Below are 21,924 nucleotides of genomic sequence, written 5' to 3'. Positions count from 1 at the left end.
CTCCACACTTACTTTTATATTTGATTAGGTGATGAGAAAAATGCAAGTTTTTACTTAGGATTTCTAAACTATTAAAGAAAAAAACCTACAACTTACAACTTATAAGTGATTTTATTCTCTAGCAATACCAACTATGGGCCTTTAATTTATAAAGTAAAGAATTCTAAGACATAAATTTCCATGTTTTCTCTGATTTCTTTGGTTTCTCACTACTTTGACATATGGAAAGGAAGAACTCAAAACATTTTAAACAGTATTTTCTAGGCAATGAGTGTCTTTAAACCAGTCATTAATAGCAACAAATTAGTTATGTGTTTCTCTTGCTTCCTTAATGAAAATGCAAAATTAATTTATACTACAAATAACTTAAAATTTTTTACATAGTTACTATGTTTAGAATTTTTTTTAGTTATTGTGTTCTTCCTTTTTATTTATTTACTTTATTTTTTTTTATTTTTTAATTTTTATTAGTGAAACACCATGAGGTATAGTTGTAGACTTACAGACTTTTGTGCTTGGGTTTCAGTTATACAATGATCAAGTACCCATACTACGTTTAGAATTTTTGATCTTATTGTGCAATTACCTCACATCACCACCAGCAAAGTGCCCTCACCCACAACCCCTGTGTCACCTCCAGTCTACCTACGCCCCTAACCTAATACATGAAAGAGAATTTATCTCCACTAGAATGTATGCATGTAAGCAAGAATGGAAAATGCTTAAACTAAGTCAATAAAAAGGTAAAGGCCCTCCCGTTGATCGTCGATTTGCTCGAGCGGGCCCAGTAACGTCTCCATTGGAGACTTTGTTGTTACTGTGTTTGGCATATCAAATACTCTCGGTAGCTTGCCGGGCTCTCCGAGAGGGGCGGAGGAATCGAACTCGGGTAGGCCATGTTGGCTGCTTGTAAGGCGAATGCCCTACCGCTGTGCTATCACTGAACTTTTAAATTCACAGTAGCACTGTAGCACTGTCCTCCCATTGTTCATCCATTTGCTCGAGCAGGCACCAGTAACGTCTCCATTGTGAGATTTGTGTTACTGTTTTTGGCATATCAAATACGCCATGGGGAGCTTGCCAGGCTTTGCCGTGCAGGCGGGATACTCTCAGTAGCTTGCCGGGCTCTCCGAGAGGGACGGAGGTATCAAACCCAGGTCGGCTGCACGCAAGGCAAACGCCCTACCCACTGTGCTATCACTCCAGCCCAACTCAGTAACAATAATAAATTTTAATATTATTAGCACTGTCATTTAAAGTATTCTCTTTTGAAACAAGTTCTAGGTCACACTCTTCCTTAAGCATATACTGTCAGTGTACAGAGCTGATTATACAAATCTTTCTTACCCTAACCTGTACTTAGGCATAATTCTTTGAAAAGCAACATAATTATAGAAGCAATGAAGTATTTTGTGATACGCAGTTTCCATAACCTAAGAAAATGTTTGTGTATATTGTTTTTTAAATAAATTTAAAAAAATTCACTGTGCCAACCCATAGTATAACCTATGTCCAAAGACCAAAAAAAATTTTTTAAAGACATCTTACTAAACTTATATTTTTTATTTATTTGACTATTTATGATACTCACGATACTCTCTCCAGAGATTACCTATTAGCTCTGTTTCATGGATCTTTCAACTTCTCATTCCTCTTTCATTTACATCCCTTGCCTATCCATTAAAAATCAATGCTTCCCAATGTTCCATTGTTCAGTCTTTTTCCCTCATCATTCACTAGAAAGCCATTCAAGACTAGAGATGTGCCTATACATTATGTATAACAGGTAAGACTTGTACACATATATACATATAATACTTGATCTACTAAAGATTCCAACATCACTTTCCTAAGTATCAATTAGATAGTCCTAAAACCGAATTCTCTCTTCGCTCGTCTAATATTTCCCATTATAGTTAAGGCTGGGTGTAAGGAGTCATTAAAATTTTAATTTAATGAGATAATATGTCTGCCACAGTTTTCATACTAAGTCTCTTCTTGTGTTCTTAGACTTTTTGTTCTTAAACTCCTCAAGGCCTTCCATTTTCCTGTCCTGATTCCCTTCCATCCAAACTATTTTGAATGAAACTACTTGAAGAGTCCTGAGTCAGTCATGTTCCTTCTCTATTTTAGTATATTTTCATATGCTCTTCATTTTGTCTGGAACGTTTTCCTCATTCTACTCAATGTCTGTCAAACTCAGCTCATGAGTCAACTCAGCTCATGAGTCATTTCCTTTGTGACCTCTTCCCGAAATTCCCAAGAGCTGCCTGACCCTCCTTATAGTGACAAACATACGCTTTTCTATATGGAATTAAATTCAATTGAATTTACCTTATATGGATCTCATTTTAAAAATTATTTTTATTTCATCTTTTTAGTTACATACTTTAATCCTATAATTAACACACAGTAGGTGTTTTCCACAACTTTGTTTTAATTCTTCTTGAAAATAGTTTTAAGATTAGAACTGACAAATGGCAAAGACTTTTTATTGTTTCTTATAGTTGTCTTAGCACTGATAGATTTTGTTGATGGATTTAAAGTAATTTTATATAGACATTAGTTGTTACCCTAATGCAAACCTTTCTGTACAAAACAGAAAATGTCAAGCAACTAAAGTAACACTCTCTGAGCTCAGATTAAATTTAGCTCGTGCAGGAACACACTGATTAGTATCATCTATGCAAATAAAAAATACAAATCTTACTACCAAAAAAAGATAGACTACTGAAAAACAGAACAAATTTAGTTTAAAAGGAATTTCATGCTAGAAAAGAAGTCTTTGAAATTTATCTTAACAGTACAAAAAGTGATTTCATGTTTAAGTAGAAAGTACCTAAGAAAAAAATCTAAATGCTTTATTTTCCTTTTTTTAAAAAAAAGAGCAACTTTTTGTTTTTTTCCAGTTTTATGTGCATCCACATCATTCTGTTAGTAGCACCAAAAAGCGATTTCAATTAAGCACAAGAGCATTTCCACAAGCTCAACCAGGCAGGCAAAAACCTGAAACACTTACCAATTTAATAAACTGTATAGAACAATGACAGCATCAAAAGGGAGGAAAAGAAAACTAGAAGTATAAGGTGACAAATGAAAGGGGAAAAGAGCTGACAGAAAATAATTAGTAGAAATGAAATTTTAAGACAAAAATTTCTAAGAACCAAAAATAAATTATCACAAGTAAAAATGTGACTGTGTCATCAAAATAGAGCTTACCTCTGCAAGAGTTTGGATCTGTAACCATAATTTATACCTTAAATGCATGTGAAAAGACATTAAGTAAAGTGTTCTTTAAACCAATTTTTAGAACTGTATTTCATAATCTACAAAGTAAAACTTATTACCTTGATTTCTCTTTGTTCAACAGATTTTTCCCATATTTGTTGATCATATGCCCCTATCTGCAAAAATAAAAGATAATCTATATTAGCAATTATTGTTGGCACCCCTCCAACAGGTATAATTTGTTTCAATTACAAGTAACTCAGTGTAAACATTTAGCACAGATTAGATTTAGCTATGTCTCAGATTTCTATGATTAATACTGTAGTAAAGTCATTCTGACAAGTATGGTTACAGAACCGGCAGTATTAGCTTCAACTGGGAATGTTAGAAATGCAAGATCAGTTCTTTCTCAATTAACTGAGCCAAAAATATGGTTGGCATCCAATAGTCTGTGTTTTAAAATTTTTGTGTTTGTTAACCGGGATGTGTCAGTATATCAGAAATGTTATGAAAATAGGGTGATGACAGGAAATAAAGTAAAACCAAAGACATCTTCTATCCTAATATCTCACTTCATTTCATACTGAAATCTTCAAGAGAACTGCAAGATCAGAACACCTGTAGCAGTAATCAATCACTTACCCTGAAAGAAACAAGTGTGTGTATATTTGTGTGTGTGTGTGTGGTTGTGTGCACGCACGCATACGTGTGTGTAACAATCTTGCTGTCAATAGTAGAGAAAAAATGAAGTGTGAATGAGTCATTTTCTCAAGAATAAAAGTAATGAGCCATTTAGTTCTGGTAATCAAAAGCCAAATAACCTGATAAAAACAAACTAAAAACCAAACAAATGATTCAAAGTTTCTTCTTTACCTCTCACACACAAATCCTTGACAGACTTGAGTAAGTCACCTAAAAACTGTTTCCTTTTTTGTAGTTCTTCTATATAAATTAAGCCCCAAGGTCAAGTAATATTTGTGACAGAAAAGTTAATGTCATAAAAACAACTGAAGGAAGTTCAGCACAACATTTACTAAGAGTATGATATTTTATTATTATTATTATTATTATTATTATCATTATTTGCTTTTTGGGTCATGCTCAGAGGTTACTTCTGGATTTGCACTCAGGAATCACTCCTGGTGGTGCTCAGGGGACCATATGGGATGCTGGGAATTGAACCCAGGTTGGCCGCAAGCAAGGCAAACGCCCTACCAGCTGTGCTATTGCTCCAGCCCCAAGAGTATATTTTAAATCCAATGTCTTTCAGGTGAGAAAAAAATGCTATGTTTTTTCTACTTTCAAATCTCAGCTACTTCTTAACTGTTCCCTCTTGTCCCCACAATGCTCCCACTAGTTGGGGCTTAGCAGACTACTTTATCCTCAGTGGAACTAAGGAATTCATATTTCAGTAATGGCTTGCTGGTAGACTTAGAAGTAATTGTATGAGTAGTTGTACAAATTTTCTGTAACATTCTTCAACAAGTGATGATTCAGTTCACTAAGGGAAAAATACTGCTTCAGTCATCAGATGACTGACATCTGATGTGCACCCAGCAGTTCTGTGCATGCTCTGGTGTCTGGCTATGGTGAGCAATTCCATCATCACTCTTATTATTTCTCCCAAGGAAGCTCTGATCAACGTAAGCTTCTGATGTACAATCATTCAACAAAAGCAGACTCACAGTCAACTATTTTCACCTAATCCTTGACAACCAAACACTGCCTCTAAAAAAATTCATTCTTTAGGTCTGAAATCAGGTCTGTCATAAGAGAAGGTCTATTCTAATTTTCTTCCCATAAGCTTTACTTCCAATTTAGCCCTTCTGACAGTACATCTAGTCAACTACTTCAACAGCTAAGACTGAAGCCATAAGATATAAATGTCTTCATTTTTTGTCTTCTCTATCTCTAATACCTGCTTTTTTCATTTAATTTCTTTTCTATTTTTATAAACTACAGATGTTAATTCAAATTTTTAAAAAAATAAGCGAGAAAGCAATAACCTATAAGCAATAGAAATGATTTTAAAATTTTGAGAATAATATAAAGCAGGGTAAATGAGAACTCAATGAATGAATATTCTTTATATGCTTTCTGATCTACTGATGATTGCTTCATTTATTTATTTCATTATTTCTCCCCACATTTTTTGCAATGCAGGTACTGAATCCAGGCCATCATATATACTTCAAAGGCAAGCATTCTACCTTTGATTGACATTCTCCTCTCCTGAAGACTTTTTTTTAAAAGTACATTATTAATGTAGCTGATATGCTACATTAAAAATATGCACATATATCAGACATTCAAAAGGATTCATTATTTGCATCTGGAAAAAAACAGTACTTTTTACTTGCTGCTTTATTTTCATTGGTGTTTTAAAACTTTTTGTGTTCAAATGGGTATGTATTATTTTTAGAAACCAGGACTCCAACCCAGGTCTGGTGTACTCTAATTTGAACTAGTTATCTAAGAAAGCCAAAGGAGGACAGAGAAAATAAGTCACATGAGGGATAAGTAAGAGAAGGAGAGGAAAATGAGAGGAAGAGTACTGATATTTAAAATGACAGTCTTGGGACTGGAGCTATAGTACAGCGGGTAGGGCATTTGCCTTACACGTAACCAACCTGGGTTCGATCCCTAGCATCTATATGATCCCCCAAGCACCACCAGGAGTAATTCCTGAGTGCAGAGCCAGGAGCATCACTGTGTGACCCCAAAAGCCAAAATAAATAAATAATTTTTTTTAAATGACAGCCTTGGGGTCAGAAAGATAGTATATCGGGAAGGGTGCCTGCTTTGCACCAGGCCAATCCAAGTTTGATTCCTGGCACTCCATATGATTTCCTGAATCCTACCAGAAGTAATTCCTCAGTGCTGAGATAGGAATTAAGTCAAGAGTACAGTTGGGGATGGTCCAAAAAACAAACATATAAGAGAGTGTAGGCAGGTTGTGACCCTATATGGAGTAATGTAAATGAATGTGGGGGTCACCTAAAAATATATTTCTTTATGATTAAATTTGTATATCTACTTTTTATATTTATATACTCTGGGTCCTGGAAAAAAACGTAATGATTATGATGATATCAATAGTACAAATATTAAAACCTAGTTAAGGGGATAGAGAGTTAAGGAGTTAAGGCATTTGCCTTGGATGCGGCCAAGTCCAGTTCAAAGCCTGTCATCATATACCCAAACACCATAAGGAGTGACCAGAAGTAGTCTCTCAGCAGTGCCAGATGTGGCCCAAACCCCGTCTTTCCCGCAAGCCATTCAAACAATTTCATGGTAAAATGAGAAATAGGTACCACTTAGATTTCTTTTTAATCTTATGATTTGTTGTATTTGAAACCATTGTGATTTTGTGCTTGGAATTTACAAATCACCATATGTTGTGATTTAGTACTATACAGAAGGTATTTATTAGTCTCGGCGATAGCATAGCGGTAGGGCATTTGCCTTGCACACGGCCGACCCGGCCAACCCAGGTTCAATTCCTTTGCCCCTCTTGGAGAGCCTGGCAAGCTACCGAGAGTGTCTTGCCTGCACAGCAAAGCCTGGCAAGCTCCCCATGGCGTATTCAGTATGCCAAAACCAGTAACAACAAGTCTCACAGTGGAGACGTTACTGGGCCCACTGGAGCAAATCTATGAACAATGGGAGGACAGTGCTACAGTGCTATTATTACAGAAATGTCATGGAACCAAGGCAAATAAGAACCATTTTTCTAGGTACTCCTTCCATTAAAAATGGCATAGAGGGATATCAGAGATGAAGTACATAAGTAACGTGTCTGCTTGCATGTGGCTGATCTTAGTTTGATCCCTGGTACCACATCTGATCCCCAGTACTGTCGGGAGTGATCTTGAAGCACAAAGTCAGGAATAAACCCTGAGCACAGCTGGGTGTGCTCCAATCCCCGTCTCCAAACAATATAGGCGGTGCTCCTATATTCATAAGTAAAACAATGAAATGCTTTAACTTGAGGCAAAACAAAACTATTCCTTGAAAAAAAAATTTAAAAGGCACACCAGTTCAAAGTAACAGAAGTGTATTATTTTGGGTAGCAATAATAACTAAGATTTTTGAACATATAAACGTATCTGATATCTACTACACACTGCACACATACAAACAGAAAACCCTACTTTGATGCTAAGAAGCCTGTACAAAGGTCTTTCCCCACCTCTCCATCAGTTTCTTACTGAGGCATTTATTGATGTTTGCAATAGTATTGATATTGTTGCTTTAAACTTGTAGTGCTACTATATCATGCCCAGAATGCTGGAATCCTTCCACCTCTAACCCAATGTTCCTTCTCTGTTCCTCTCCCTTCACCCCAATCCACAGTTCTATTGACCATATTTTAGGATTTAATTCTTCTAAGTTTGTCTAACCCCTTTGTGTCTTATAGTCTACATATGAGTGAGATCACCTGCCATTGGTCTATTATTCCTTTATTTAGGTTTTGGGCATTTGGACCAGAACTGGAGGTGCTCAGGATTATTCCTGGTGGGTTTGGGAGGCACACATAGGGTCCAGGGACTGAACCCAGGTTTACTGATCTCTTGTTCCAGCTCCTGTGTTTTATTTTTTAACTCAACTCATTTGGTATGAAACCTTCCAATTCCATCCAACTTGCGGAAAACAGCAGAATTTTATCTTTTATCAAGAGGCTAAAGAGAAGGTATCCTACACTTCAAAGACCAATAGTTTTTCATAATTAAATGTATTCCACTGTGTAACAGATATATAAATAGATATGATAGGTACACAGAAAAATTTCTCTGTTCATTCGTCTGTTTTTGGGTACCCAGGTTGTTTCTAGATCTCGGTAATTGCAAATACAATGCTGTGATGAACAACAGGTGTCCATATATTCCTTCAAATGTTTTTGAGTTCTTGGGGTAGATGCCAAGGAGTGAAATAAATAATAAGTGATAAAAAATATTATAAATAATAAGGTGGGCAAAAATAATAAGTTCTAGTCTTACTTTTTTAAGAAGTCTCCAAATCATTTTCCAAAGAAGTGGAACCAGACAAAATCCCACCAGTAGTGAATGAAAATTCCTTTTTTTATCACATTCCCTCCAGCAATTACTGTTTCCAGAATTACTGAAGTAGAATAGTCTTGCTAGTATGAGCTAATATTCCTTTGTTGTTTTCATTTGCATATTCCTAATAGTTGGTATGTGTCTCTGCCATTTTTATGTCTTTTTAGAGAGAATATCTGTTCATCTTCTCTCCCCATCTTTGATGGGGTTGTTTTGTTTTTGTCGAATTCTGAGTATGATTTAAATATTTTGGATATTAGCCCTTTGATGTATGATGTGTATTTTCTCCAGATCAAAAAAGAAAAAAACCTGTTTTGGTAGTTCTGGGTAACACCTAACAGTTCTGAGGGGCTACTTGGGAGCTCCATGCTCCGGGGTCACTCTTAGTAGTGCTCAGGGGACCACACAATGCCAGGGATCAAATCTGGGCCTTCTTCGTGCAAAGCATGTGTTTGATCTATTGAGTTGTCTCTCTCTAAATCATATAGAGTTTTCTATTAATTTAGGTCTCATTTCTTTTGCAGTGCAAAAGTAGCCTTTTTAGCTTGTTGTAACCCCATTTATTTATTTCTGGTTTGATTTTCTTTGCCACTGAGGGATTCTCTAACAGAATTAGCTCTGAAACAATTTAAAAAGCTACTCCTAGGTGAACCCTTAGATCATCACATTCAGAACAACAGTGGCTCAGATATCAAGATGCTAAAGAGAAGGTATCCTACACTTCAAAGATCAATAGTTTTAATTAGATTACCTGGATAAAAGATTTAGACCTCACAAATAAATATAGTCAGGGTAAATAGAGGTCCTTATTTATACTTGAATTTTAAGTACCTAATTTTCTTAAACAGTAGACAAGTTCTCATTTTTCCCACCACTACCATGCTGTTTCACATTTTAGGATCTCACTTCAGAAACTGAAAAGCAAGCTATTATCACAAATACCAAATTTAATTTAAAAATAAAACAGCGCTCAAATTCTTTTCCAGCTTGACCCACTCAGTAAAATAAACATCAGAGACAATCTTGTACCAGGAAAACCACAGTCAATCTAAGCATAGTCAAATGAGGTCCCTGAAACAAAACAAACATCTTCCTTATTATTAGCAAGTGTCTATTAAAAACATGACAAAAATAACCTCAAGGAAAAAGGTTAGAGGCTAGAATAATAGTACAATGGGTAGGATCCTTGCGTGTAGCCAATCTGGGTTTGATCTCCAGCACCCCATATGGTCCCCAGAGTACAGTCAGGAGTGATCCCTGAGCACAGAGCTAGGAGTAAACACTAAGCACAGCCAGGTGTGGCCTCCAAACAATACAAAAACAAAAAAACAAAAAATAAAAATCAAGGTAAGAGGTTAAAGAATCTTTATAATTTCTTCTAAAAAAAGAAAAGAAAAAGGAGAAAAAGTAAAAAAAGAAAGAAAGAAAGAAAAAGGGTATCTGGCCTTTGGTGACTCTATCTCTAAATTGCTAATACTCCATTTTTCTTTTGACTATTTTCTAAGATCAATCAGAAGACTCTAATGGGCAAAGGTCATAATAATTTTTATTCTTATGATGACTCCTAATATATACTTAAATTTTTTTTGTGCCACATCCAGTAGTACTCAGAAGCTACTCCCAGTTCTGTATTCAGGGGTTGCTTCTGCAGTACCCAGGAAACCATTCAGTGCCACAGATCAAACCTGGGCTCCGGTCAATTCTCAGTGACCAAGTCCTGTATTTTAACTGCAATTCAAAAGCTGTATAAATAAATGACTAATGGTTTTTTTAATCAGTGTCTTATGAAAATTAAAATTACATATCACTAAAAATATTATTAGTCTTGGGCAAGTTATATGATCTCTGAAAATGAGGATAACAAAACCTTACTCTACTGAAATACAGATAGTGTACAGAATATGGTTAGTACTATGTAAAATCTTTTTCCTCTTTTGACAAATATCAATCTCTCTAGATGGGACTAACCCAATAAACCTAAGCTCCCTGGGGCAATGCAGAAAGGTCAAACCAATGTTATCCTACATCATAGCAAGCAATTTTGAATTCACTGTATTTTGAAATATGATCAGTAAGGTACCTATTTGGGCTGGAGCAATAGCACAGTGGGTAGAGCATTTGTCTTGCACGAGGCCAACTCAGATTCTATTCCTCCGCTCCTCTCCGAGAGCCCAGGAAGCTACCGAGAGTATCCCACCCGCACGGCATAGCCTGGCAAGCTCCACATGGTGTATTTGGTATGCCAAAAACAATAACAACGATCACGATCACCATCATCCTGTTGTTCATCGATTGACTCGAGCAGGCCCCAGTAACGTCTCCTTCATTCTAGCCCTGAGATTTTAAAAAGTGCTATATTCAAGGCTCTTTCAGGGTTAGGAGAATGAGACCCATCATTGTTACTAGTACTTGGCATATTGGGTACGCCATGGGGAGTTTGCCAGACTCTGCCCTGTGGGCCCGTTACATTCAGTAGCCTGTCAGGTTGTCCAAAGTAAGAATGAGATAACAAGATGTCTCTAAAAACAATAACAACAAGTCTCACAATTTGTTGTGAGATGTTATTGGTGCCTGCTCGAACAAATCGATGAACAACAGGAGGACAGTGCTACAGTGCTAATCTCTCTAGGCCTCAACTATTCTACCTTAAAAAGATAAAGGTGAACTATATTTTTCACTACCTATACTCATTAATGGTGATTTGCATGACTGTGAAAAAACTGTGAGTATGGGAAGATAAAAGACTCAATGAGACTACGAAGAAAAGCAGAATCAAGGCACCAGTGACACAGTTCACGTTAGCATTTATAAGGTCCTAACCTTGATGCCAAGCACTCCTTGGACCCTCCTACCCCCAGCACCGCCAGGTGTGGCCACTATTTTTAAAAAAAGGAGAACTGGGCCAGAGAGACAGGATAAAGGTTACAGCGCTTGCCTAACATGTGTCCCGTGGCTACGACATCCCTGGTTGAAATTCTGGCACCACCTGGAGTGATCCCTGAGCACAGAGCCAGATGTCAGACTTAGTTCCTGAGAAAAAACTAGATGTAGCTCCAAACCAAAATATCATCATCATCACCATTAATTAATTTTAAAAGGGTAAACAATAAGGGTAGGTAAAATTTCCTGGGCAAGGAATATGAAGAAGAAAACAAAACCAAGGATGTAGAGACAAATGTTTTTTTTTCCTTAACCAATATTAAACTCTGTACAGTTTGTAAGTGAAAACAGAACTACCAACATGCAAAATCACATTTTCTCAAACATCTAAAATATGTGGCTTTCACTCTTACAGTGATCTATCTACAAGTCTGACCAAAGAACAAGAGAGAGAAACTGAGGAGTTGAACAATATAGTGACATTAAAGTTGCTTAACAATAGGCCTGAATCGATAGCACAGCAGATAGGGCGTTTGCCTTGCATGCAGCCGACCCAGGTTCGATTCCCAGCATCCCATATGATCCCCCGACCACCGCCAGGAGTAATTCCTGAGTGCATAAGCCAAGAGTAACCCCTGTGCATTGCACGGTGTGGCCCAAAAAGAAAAAAAAAAAAGCAGCTGCTGAACAAAACAGTAGATAAAAAGTAAAATATTACCAATGAAAAAATCCTTATCTATATAATGTCCAAAAGTATGCTGTCATGGTGGACATTCTGAAATAATACCTAGAGCTTCTGTTCATATTATTAAAGCATACTGAAGAAGCAGGGTCATTTAAAAACTTTAGGATTACTGATTAACTTCAAAAAAATCTCAAATCAGAATACAAAATAACACTTTGGGGACTTTTACAAAACCTCTTAATTCCAAAGTGAAGTTCTTCTGGCCTTAAACATCAAATATGTCTTTACTTTTGTTTTTACTCATTAACTAATAACCTTTCAAACAAAATTATCTACAAATGCCTAGGAATACCAGTGAGCCCTTATAACTGTTCTTCCAAATTCTTGTTTCTAACTAAGCACTGTCCTCCCATTGTTCATCAATTTGCTAGAGCGAGCACTAGTAACGTCTCCATTGTGAGACTTGTTGTTAACTGTTTTTGGCATATCGAATATGCCACGGGGAGTTTGCCAAGCTCTGCCATGCAGGCGGGATACTCTTGATAGCTTGCTGGGCTCTCTGAGAGGGACGGAGGAATCAAACCCCGGTTGGCCGTGTGCAAGGCAAATGCCCTACCCACTGTGCTATCACTCCAGCTCGTTTCTAACTTAACTCTCCTATATTGCAATTTCCATTACCTCCCCTGGTTGCTCAACACACACACACACACACACACACACACACCCCTCTCTATGTGACACTCAGGTGACTTCAATGATGAGAATCAAAAAAGGAAGCTGAATCATTTAATTATACAATATAAACTATGAATGATGATGGTGTCAGGCAAAAAGCTGTGGTCTGACAATATAGGAAAAGCTAGTAACTTCTGAATGTATAACTATCAAATCAGTTTACCAAGTCTTTAACTGTTCTGAATCAATTTTTTTCTTAGGACTCTTAGAAAAACACCCTAGGAAGTCAAACTTATACTACTTATATCATCAAACTTATACTACTTATACAACTTATACTACTTATATCATCATACTTATATCATCAAAACATTCCCCTGTAGGGGCTGGAGCACTGGTACAGAGGGTAAGGCATTTGTCTCACACACAGCCAACCCACATTCGATCTCTGGCATCCTATATGGTTCTCTGAACACCAACAGGAGTAATTCCTGAGTGCAGAGCATCGCTGGTGTGACTCAAATAGCAAAAAACAAACAAACATACAAAAACATTTCCCTGTAATAATCCTAGTGTAATTTGGATCAAAGAAAGGACATGAAATGGGTAAGCATTCAAAGTTAGATATTCTAGTTTGGAAAGAAACTCTAAGTCATGAAATAAATATGATTATAAGCAAAGAGGTTTTACAAGAAACCTCTTTGCTTCTATTGTAATTATTTCTTTCACCATGTATTGGTAGAACTGTATCACAACCAGTACAGAAAATACAGTTGTTTGAGGAAAAGGCAAACACAAAAGGATTACAATCTTTTGGCAAGGGAAAACAATGCAACTTTTCAAGAAAAGGAGTTCTAGCACTTGATCAACTTTAAATTATCTAGCTAGCTTTTAATATCTGGAATAAAACATCATAATCTGAAAACACATTTTCATCTGCAGATACTGAGAAGTAGCTAATTAGTAAAGACTTACTCATTATAAGTAACAAAAGCTAAAGCCACTTAAAAATCTTCCCACATATTCCATCAAGTTATGCATCATCTAAAACCACACCCTTCCCTGCATTAACCCTAAGCAGTGCATTACAAGTCACATACATATAATCAAATCATGAATCATAACCAAGTTTTTATTGCCTACGGAGAGCCAATTAGTGATGCAGTACAACAGTGACTCAAGTTTAGAAAATATTTCTCTTTTATTGTAGCTGAGGTAACATGGTCACAATAGAGTCTATGTTTATGGTTTTGGTATATATAGTTACTGCCCCTTCACCTCCTGGGTGCCTAAGACCCTCCACTACAGCCCAAGTTCACTTCAGTTCACCTTCTCTCCTCCCTCCTTGGTAGCTTCCTTTCTGTATTCAAAGTCCAAGGGGCTGTTGTCATTAGATACCACTCAGTCCCTTGATTTGTTTCTGTATATACCACATGTAGTGAGATCATCCAGTATTTGTTCTCCCTTTGATTTGATTTGCTTAATATGGCCCCTCCAGCTCCATTCAAGTTGTTGTGAAAGATTTTACCTTTCTGAATAGTATTCTTTTTTGGGGGGGTGTGGGGGTGAGGTTAAAGGGATTGGAAGGGTTGGGTCACAACCTGCGGTGCTCCAAGCTCATTCTGGCTCTGTATTCAGGGATCACTCCTGGTGGTTGGTGTTCTGAGAGACTATTTGCAGCTGTCAGGGATCTAACCAGTGTTGGTAGACACAAGGCAAGTACCTTAGTCCACCCTCATACTATCTCTTTAGCCCCCTAGGTAGTATTTTTTGGGGGGTATATAATACCACAACTTCATTATCCAGTCATCTGCGCGAATAAGGGTTATTCTCATCTTAGTTATCATAAACAGCACTGCAATGAACACAGGTGTATATATCATTTAGAGTTTATGTGTTTGTGTTCCTAGGATTGATGCCAAAGAACTGAATCTCTAGACCATATGAGAGGGGGAGGGAAGCATTTTCAATTTTTTTTTTATTTTTGGTTCTGGGGTCACACCCAGCAGTGCCAGGTTATTCCTGGCTCAGAGACTCCTGGCAGTGCTTGGGGGACCATATATAGTGCTAAGACTGAGCACAGGCCTCCTGCACACAAAGCATAACTCCAGCTCACTGAGCCATTTCTCTAGTCTGAAAAAAAGTATTCAAGAGCAGTTTTTAAACACATAGAGATAATTAGGGGATAGAGAAGTAGAACAGAGGTGAAGGCAACAGCCTTGCATGTGGGTTAGCTGGTATGAATCACCAGCACCTCAGATGGTCTGTTATGTATCAGTAACCATTCCTGAGCATAGAAGTAGGACTAGTCCCTGAGCACCTCTTGCTATAGTCCCAAAACTATCAGTAAATAAATATCTTTTCAAAATTTTTAAAGGGACATCTATGATAAACTTTTAAAAATCCAAAGAAAAAATATTCAGAGAATCAGTAAACAAAGTAAGCACTCTTGCCCTCTACATCTGTGAGATATTATCTTAAGAGGCAGTATTTTCAATGTAGATATTGACTGCAGAGCCATAGAAAAGAGATAAAGATGAAAAGTTCTAACTTAAGTACCTGGAACTGTAATGGTATCATTAATCATGGCACAAAATAAAAGCATACTTGAAAAGGGCTGTTGGACTTAGATTTGGAAGATATAAATCCGGGGCTCAGCAGTATAAATGTTTGTTTGGATATTATGCAATCAATTTGATCATCTCAGTCATGAAAATAAGAATAAAATATTAATGATAAATATTCAATTGGAGAGAAGTATCATAACAGGTGACAAGATTAAAAACAGGAAGCAAAATAGGACAGTATTTTATAATAAAAAGCAAATGAGGAAAAAAGTGTTGGAAAAAGGAGAGTTAAAAATACTGAAACACTTTAAAATGGTTAGTCAAACCCCAAAACCATTTGATTTTCAGAGAACAGGGACAATAAATAAGAAACAAATATCAACACGAAAAGCAAATGTAGGTAAGCTGATATTTGAAGCACTCACCAGAATTATATATTCATTTCCTTTTACCAGCAAGACTTAACAGCCCAGTTCCAAGATCAGGAAAGTAAATACACAACACAATAGAGAAACCACAAACTCACACCTTCAAACTACAGGTGCCAAAGTCTGACCATGGAGTGGCCAGGATGAGGGACCTGCCCAAGTAGTATGGAGGTGCAGAAAACCCTGTGACACATGCATACAAAAAAAAATAGTCATTAAAATTATGTTTTAAAAGGATAGTTTGTAATTTGAGAGTATACTTTGCGGAGTGTTAAATGAAAATATCCTAATATTTAAAATAAAAAGATCCTAATTTTGTTGGGAAAAAATACAAAAGTAGTAGGGTAATTGTGATTTGTTTTATGATGTTTACCTGCTCTTTCCACTTTTCTGTTACATATTTCTACCTTTCACAATTATGATTGAGAAAAACATCATTTAAAACAGTCAAAGGGCCAAGGAGAGAGAACAGGAGTTAAGGCGCTTGCTTGCCCTATACACAGTCAAACTCAGTGAGGTTTTATTTCCAGCACCCCACAAGCTCCATCAGGAGTAATTTCTGAGCACAGTGCCAGGTATAAGGCTTGAGCTGCCAGGTGTGACCCCCCAAACCAAAACCAACCAAACAACAAAAAAACCTGAACTCAAGAGTATAAGTGTAAGGCACTCAGTTAAGTGCTTCGTAATACATTTTCTCATGAAAAACCTCTATGACCGGAAGCAAGTCATTAAGAAAGCAAATGATACCGCTCAAAATCAACTTAATTAAGTTCCATTATGAAAATAAATAAGGCTTCTTCTATGAAATACATAACAGAAAAATTTAGCTAGTTAATATATCAATTGCCCAAGTAAATAACATTCCATATGGGAATCTTGTGGCAGACGGGTACCTTAAATTGCATTAGCTGGTGATGGAAGGAATTTACTTGGTTCACACAGGAAAGGGAGGGAATGGGAGGGAAACAGAGCCTGGCAAACAGTTCTGTGGTAGAACTGGGAGAACTCCAAGTTCTGGAAAAAGCCAGAAGAGAGGCCATGGTTAGTTCTTCTGGCCTCTAGAAACCAGCAGGAGCTGGCCATGTGAGAAAAGAAGCATTCAGACTGTCTCTCTCATCTGACTCCTCTTCCCTCTGTTCTCCTTCAGTTTTCAAAAGATTAAAAAAATAATAATAATGCTCAAAATTCGTGAGGCACACTAGATGTTATTCCATAGATTCCTCAATAATCCCCAAATACCAAGCTCCCATTTTTAATAAAGAATTGATCTTCAAAGAGTATGAAAACAGGTGTTTAGTTGATTCAACATGCCTGTCATTTAGACTTAAAAAGTCAATCAACAACTAATGTAAAGAACTGATGGCTCTCTATGGGAACTCCCACAGACCTTGTCCATTCTATCGAATTCTGCATATGCCCGCCCCCACATTCATGCCAAGCCAATCAGATTTTCTCTCCACTGCAAACAGGAGAACACAGAATGACCAATACAGGGAATGGAGTAAACATTAACAATATATCCCTACACATAAAATTCTAGAAATTCTGTTGCTGAGGGGCTAAGCGTTGTCCTGCTTTGCCCTTCCTTCCCCAGGTGTTGGCTGTCCTCTATGGCCACCACTTACATGTGTAGTGAAAAGTAGTAGCAGAACACTCTGGTATTTTTTCCAGGCCCAACTTCAATGAGAACATAGCTGTGAATGCAAACCAACCACTGCATAATTTATGAGACTGTTTATTTTCAATTTCCTGGAACATGGCAATATGTTCTCCGTGGATTTAATAATCAAGGTACTGTCTCATTAATAACCTTTCCAAAAAAGTTACATTGGCTAAGATCATTTAACTTCTGCTTTTCGATTTAATCTAAACTTGAGTCATGAACTTTGAAGACCCTGCTAGTGAGGGGCAAAAAGATATCAACTGTTTTCATTAATCGTATTAAAATTCAAATATGCCTTATACTATTAATCACACAGAAGGTCAAATTATACTATTGAGGATAAATACTAAATTACTATTTAAACAAACCTAAAACAGTGATCCCCAGGTGATAAAGATTTTAAAGCCAGAACCAAAAAAATTTAACATTAAATGATTTTTAATGTCCCAATCAGTGCTATTTTAATAATTATAATTAAATGATAATAATTCAATTATTTTTAAACAGTGGAAGTATTTAACATTTTAAAATAAATTTAAACTATTAAACAGCTTGATTAAAAATACAATTAAAGGTTCACCTCTTTGTATGCAAGAAAGTGGAAAACAGAATATAAACTTTTCTTTACTCCCATTTTACCACAAACCATGCTGGTCATATTTAGAAAAACCCACCAGAAACATAAACTTTCAGTAACTAAATACATTTCAGCTAAAACAGTAACTATGAATAACTAGTAATCGCTGTTCTATTTATTGAGCATCTACTGATCTTTGACAGACAGGGCAGGGTAAAAGATACTGTGATATTAAGTGATTGTAATATTTTTTTGAAAGGGAAGAAATGATATACAGAAGAGCCAAACAAGCCAGATTGCTATCATTTGCTCAGTTGCTGCAGCATATAAAACAAAACAGAACAAATGAAAAAACTTTCAAGTCTGTTATCCTCAGTGATGTTTTAGAAAAAAAAATTTTTTTAAGGCAAAATGTATTTATTTAGGAAAGAAAGGCAGGGTGCGCACGCGCGCGCAAGAGAGAAAGAGAGAGAGAGAGAGAGAAAGAGAGGGAGACAGAGACAGAGACAGAGAGACAGAGAAGGAGACAGAGAGGGAGACAGAGAGAGGAGAGGAGAGAGAGGAGGACTTCTTCAGAATCAAAAAAGTAGCACACATCCCAAGGAGGGATGAGGATCATGTTCCCTGATGTTTTAAGAAATTCTATGGTGATTATAAATCAGTTAACTAGCATTTAGTTTACAGGAAGCTTTAAAATATTGTTTGTAACCTCAGCTATGTTTAGTACTACACAAAATACTATGTGCAACTGAAGAAAAATCTATGTAACTGGACTTCATTAAAATGATCTCTCTTGAATTTTTAAATGAACCCTGAGACAGAAGGATATGTTGATGGGTGTTAGATCAGTGTATGTCTGAAACCTAATCATAAACAGCTTTGTAACTGTGAAAAAAAATATATGTCCTTGCTTACATTACATAATGCTTTTTAAATACAAGGAATGCTGTCAGTTTCTTATTTTTAGATAAATTGAACTGTGGTGTGATTTCCTAAGAAGTGACAGATACTTACATTAAAAATATTTTAAGCTATGAAAGAACTTAATCTTTAAATTATATAAACAACAAGCAATTCTCTAAGAAACTGAAGTATTTATCAGAAAACGTTAGCTCTCCTAGTCTTCAAATGTTGATTTGCTCAACAGATAATATTCACTGAGAATTACAGGGGCAACTTCCCAAAGTGTTCTCATTTATTTCTGAGAGAGAGTTCTAGAGAAATTTCCACTGTTTAGAATACTTTCCCCCCCATTTCTACCTAGGAAAGTATTTAATAACAACATCTGTGCCAAGAGTAAGTATAAAACTTAGGTGTAACCTAAAAGTTAAAAAAATAGTGATAGTATTAAAAAATTTTCTCACTGGAATTATGTGTTTGAGAAAGCATCATTAACAGTATTGTAAATCAAAACTAGAAATTGAGTTTCCATATGATCTCGCAATACCACTTCTGGGAATATATCCTGATGCAAAAAAGCACAGTAGAAATGACATCTGCACCTGTATGTTCATTGCAGCACTGTTCACAACAGCCAGAATCTGTAAACAACCCTAGTGCCTGAGAACTGATGACTGGTTAAAGAAACTTTGGTATATCTATATAATAGAATACTATGCGGCTCTTAGGAAAGATGAAGCTATGAAATTTGCTTATAAATGGATGGTCATGGAGGGTATCATGCTAAGTGAAATGAGTCAAGAGAGGGACAGACATAGAATGACTGCACTCATTTGTGGAATATAAAATAACATAATTTGAGACTGACACCCAAGGACAGTAGACACAAGGGTCAGGAATACTTCTCCATAGTTGGAAGCCTGTCTCATGAGCTGGGGGAGAAGGCAGCTGGAATAGAGAAGGGATCACTAAGTCAATGAAGGTTGGAGGGATCATGTGGATGGGAGATGTGTGCTGAAAGTAGATAAAGGACCAAATGTGATAGTCTCTCAGTATCTATACTGCAAATCATAGTGCCCAAAAGTAGAGAGAGAATATGGAAGAAATTGTCTGCCACAGAAGAAGGGTGAAGGTTGGAAAGGAGGGGAGTATACTGGGCACATTAGTGGTGGAGAATGTGCACTGGTGGAGGGATGGGTGTTCAATCATTGTATGAATGAAATTCAAACATGAAAGCTTTGTAACAGTATCTCACAGTGATTCAACACACACACACACACACACACACACACATATCCCCTAGTGTTGTAAATCACAGAATCTTAATCAATATTATATATATATATTTTTTTTAATTTTGTCTGTCAAAAACTATTGTATTCTTTTGGGTCATGTCTAGCGGTGCTCAAGACTCCTAGCTTGATGCTCAGAGGTAGCTCTGCAGTGACACCCAGGAGACCAGGCAGTTCTGGGGATCAAACCTGGGCCTCCCATACATAAAGCATGAGTTCCAGGTCCTTTTTTGAACCATCTCTTTGGCCCCCAAATCAAAAACTTTAAATCACCTATTTGTCAAAAAGAAGTGCTTTTGAAGAATCACCAAACATTATAGTGAGACCTGACAGGAACCTCACTTGCCCAACACTAGATACTGAATAAACATTAGGGTCCCTGATTTCTATGTTCTAGCCAGACAATGGAACTAATGCTAATTAAAATAACCCAACAATAGTATTTAATCTTTATCATATCCTAGACATACCTTCCATGCTCAAATTTATGTAATCCACACAACTTTATAAAGCAGATTTTACTGCTTAACCTTATATTGTTACAAAAATATAAATTGTGTGAAGTTAAACACCAAGTAGCAGAACTCAAACCCAGGAAAATTTAGACTCACAGCCCTTGCTCTTCTGTAATTAAGTCATACACTCATACAAAACTTCCTTCTGTCTTCTGCTTTGGCTAGCTTGGATAGCTGAGAACTATCTAAGAAGGGTGGCGTTTCTGCTTCTACTAACTTTCCATGGTTAATGCTAACAGGGAAGCTATGTGTTCCAGTTAAGAAAGCAAATTAGAATATACAAAAATCTTCATGAGGTTCAAGTTATTCAGCTCTAAAAATACATAAACTAGTTAATGCTAGCAAATTACAAGAAAACTATATGAATTAAATGTGCTAATACATACTGGGTTAACAACAGTAACAGATAAGAGTTCAATAAATGATATCAATTATGTCCCTTCTGTGGATTTCTAATGTTTCCTTTTCCTTCATACTGCAACAAGGGACAAAGAAATGTCTAGATCTTATCTGCATTCTTTTAGTATTCATCAAAGTATATATACTATACACTGGTTTATTTTTCTGAAGCATCACTCTGACTAAACCATGTGTACCTAATGAGTCAAGATTATAGCATCCTTCTTGTTTACATATTTCTAATATTTTACTATACATAGTATAAAAAGCTGTATCCTATTTTTAAAGCAATGTAAATGTCAAGAGCTTTATTTTATTTTTATTTGGGGGGCCACACCCGGTAATGCTCATGGGTTACTTCTAGGTTTGCACTCAGGAATTAATCCTGATGGCACTCAGGGGATCATATGAGATGCCAGGGATCAAACCCGGGTCAACCACGTGTAAGGCAAATGCCCTACCTGCTGTACATTGCTCTGGCCAAATGTCAAGAGCTTTAACATCTCCTCTTGGCTACTTAAATACTTGTGTATTTTAGGAAAGACCTAATATATTATTGCCTTTTATTCAGTCAAATAAAAAAAAAAACCTGACTATTAAAAAAACCCTTGTACCCAGAGCACCACCAGGAGTAATTCCTGAGTGCATGAGGTAGGAGTAACCCCTGTGTATAGTTGGGTGTGACCCAAAAAGAAAAAAAAAATCCTTGGGCAAACCATAAGGACCAGAAGGAAAGAGAGAGGGGTTAGGGGAGGGGAGGGGGGGGGAGAGAGAGAGAGAGAGAGAGAGAGAGAGAGAGAGAGAGAGAGAGAGAGAGAGAGAGTGACAGAGACAGAGAGACAGAGAAGAAAAGCACCTGCCAAGAGGTAGGCAGGGGTGAAGGGAGGAGAACGACTGGGACCATAGGTGATGGGAAATGTACAATGGCAAAGGGATGGGTGTTGGAACATACCATGTATGTGATTCAGTAAAATTATATTTTAAAAGATAAATATATCTTATATGTACATCTATTTTAATAGAAGATATACTATGATCTATTTTAATAAAGGATA

At 36.7% G+C, this 21,924-nt stretch overlaps 1 protein-coding gene across 5 annotated transcripts in view; it reads right to left on the bottom strand.

Moving 5' to 3' along the window:
• The window catches only part of PHTF2 (putative homeodomain transcription factor 2), a 107,674-nt gene that overhangs the window by 49,440 nt on the left and 36,310 nt on the right, over positions 1-21,924 (bottom strand). For 4 of the 5 annotated variants that reach the window (XM_056118072.1, XM_056118074.1, XM_056118076.1 and 1 more), the window contains exon 3: positions 3,348-3,404. In XM_056118072.1, the coding sequence (XP_055974047.1) occupies positions 3,348-3,404 (57 nt within the window). Of the gene's footprint in view, positions 1-3,019; positions 3,035-3,347; positions 3,405-21,924 lie in introns of those variants that run through there. The other variant, XM_056118075.1, reaches the window with a different exon arrangement.

Source organism: Sorex fumeus, unplaced genomic scaffold (genome assembly GCF_029834395.1).
Source record: "Sorex fumeus unplaced genomic scaffold, SorFum_2.1 ptg000037l, whole genome shotgun sequence".
Lineage (NCBI taxonomy): Eukaryota > Metazoa > Chordata > Mammalia > Eulipotyphla > Soricidae > Sorex > Sorex fumeus.
Note: the sequence above shows the minus strand (reverse complement) of the source record. Positions and strands in the feature narration are given on the sequence as shown.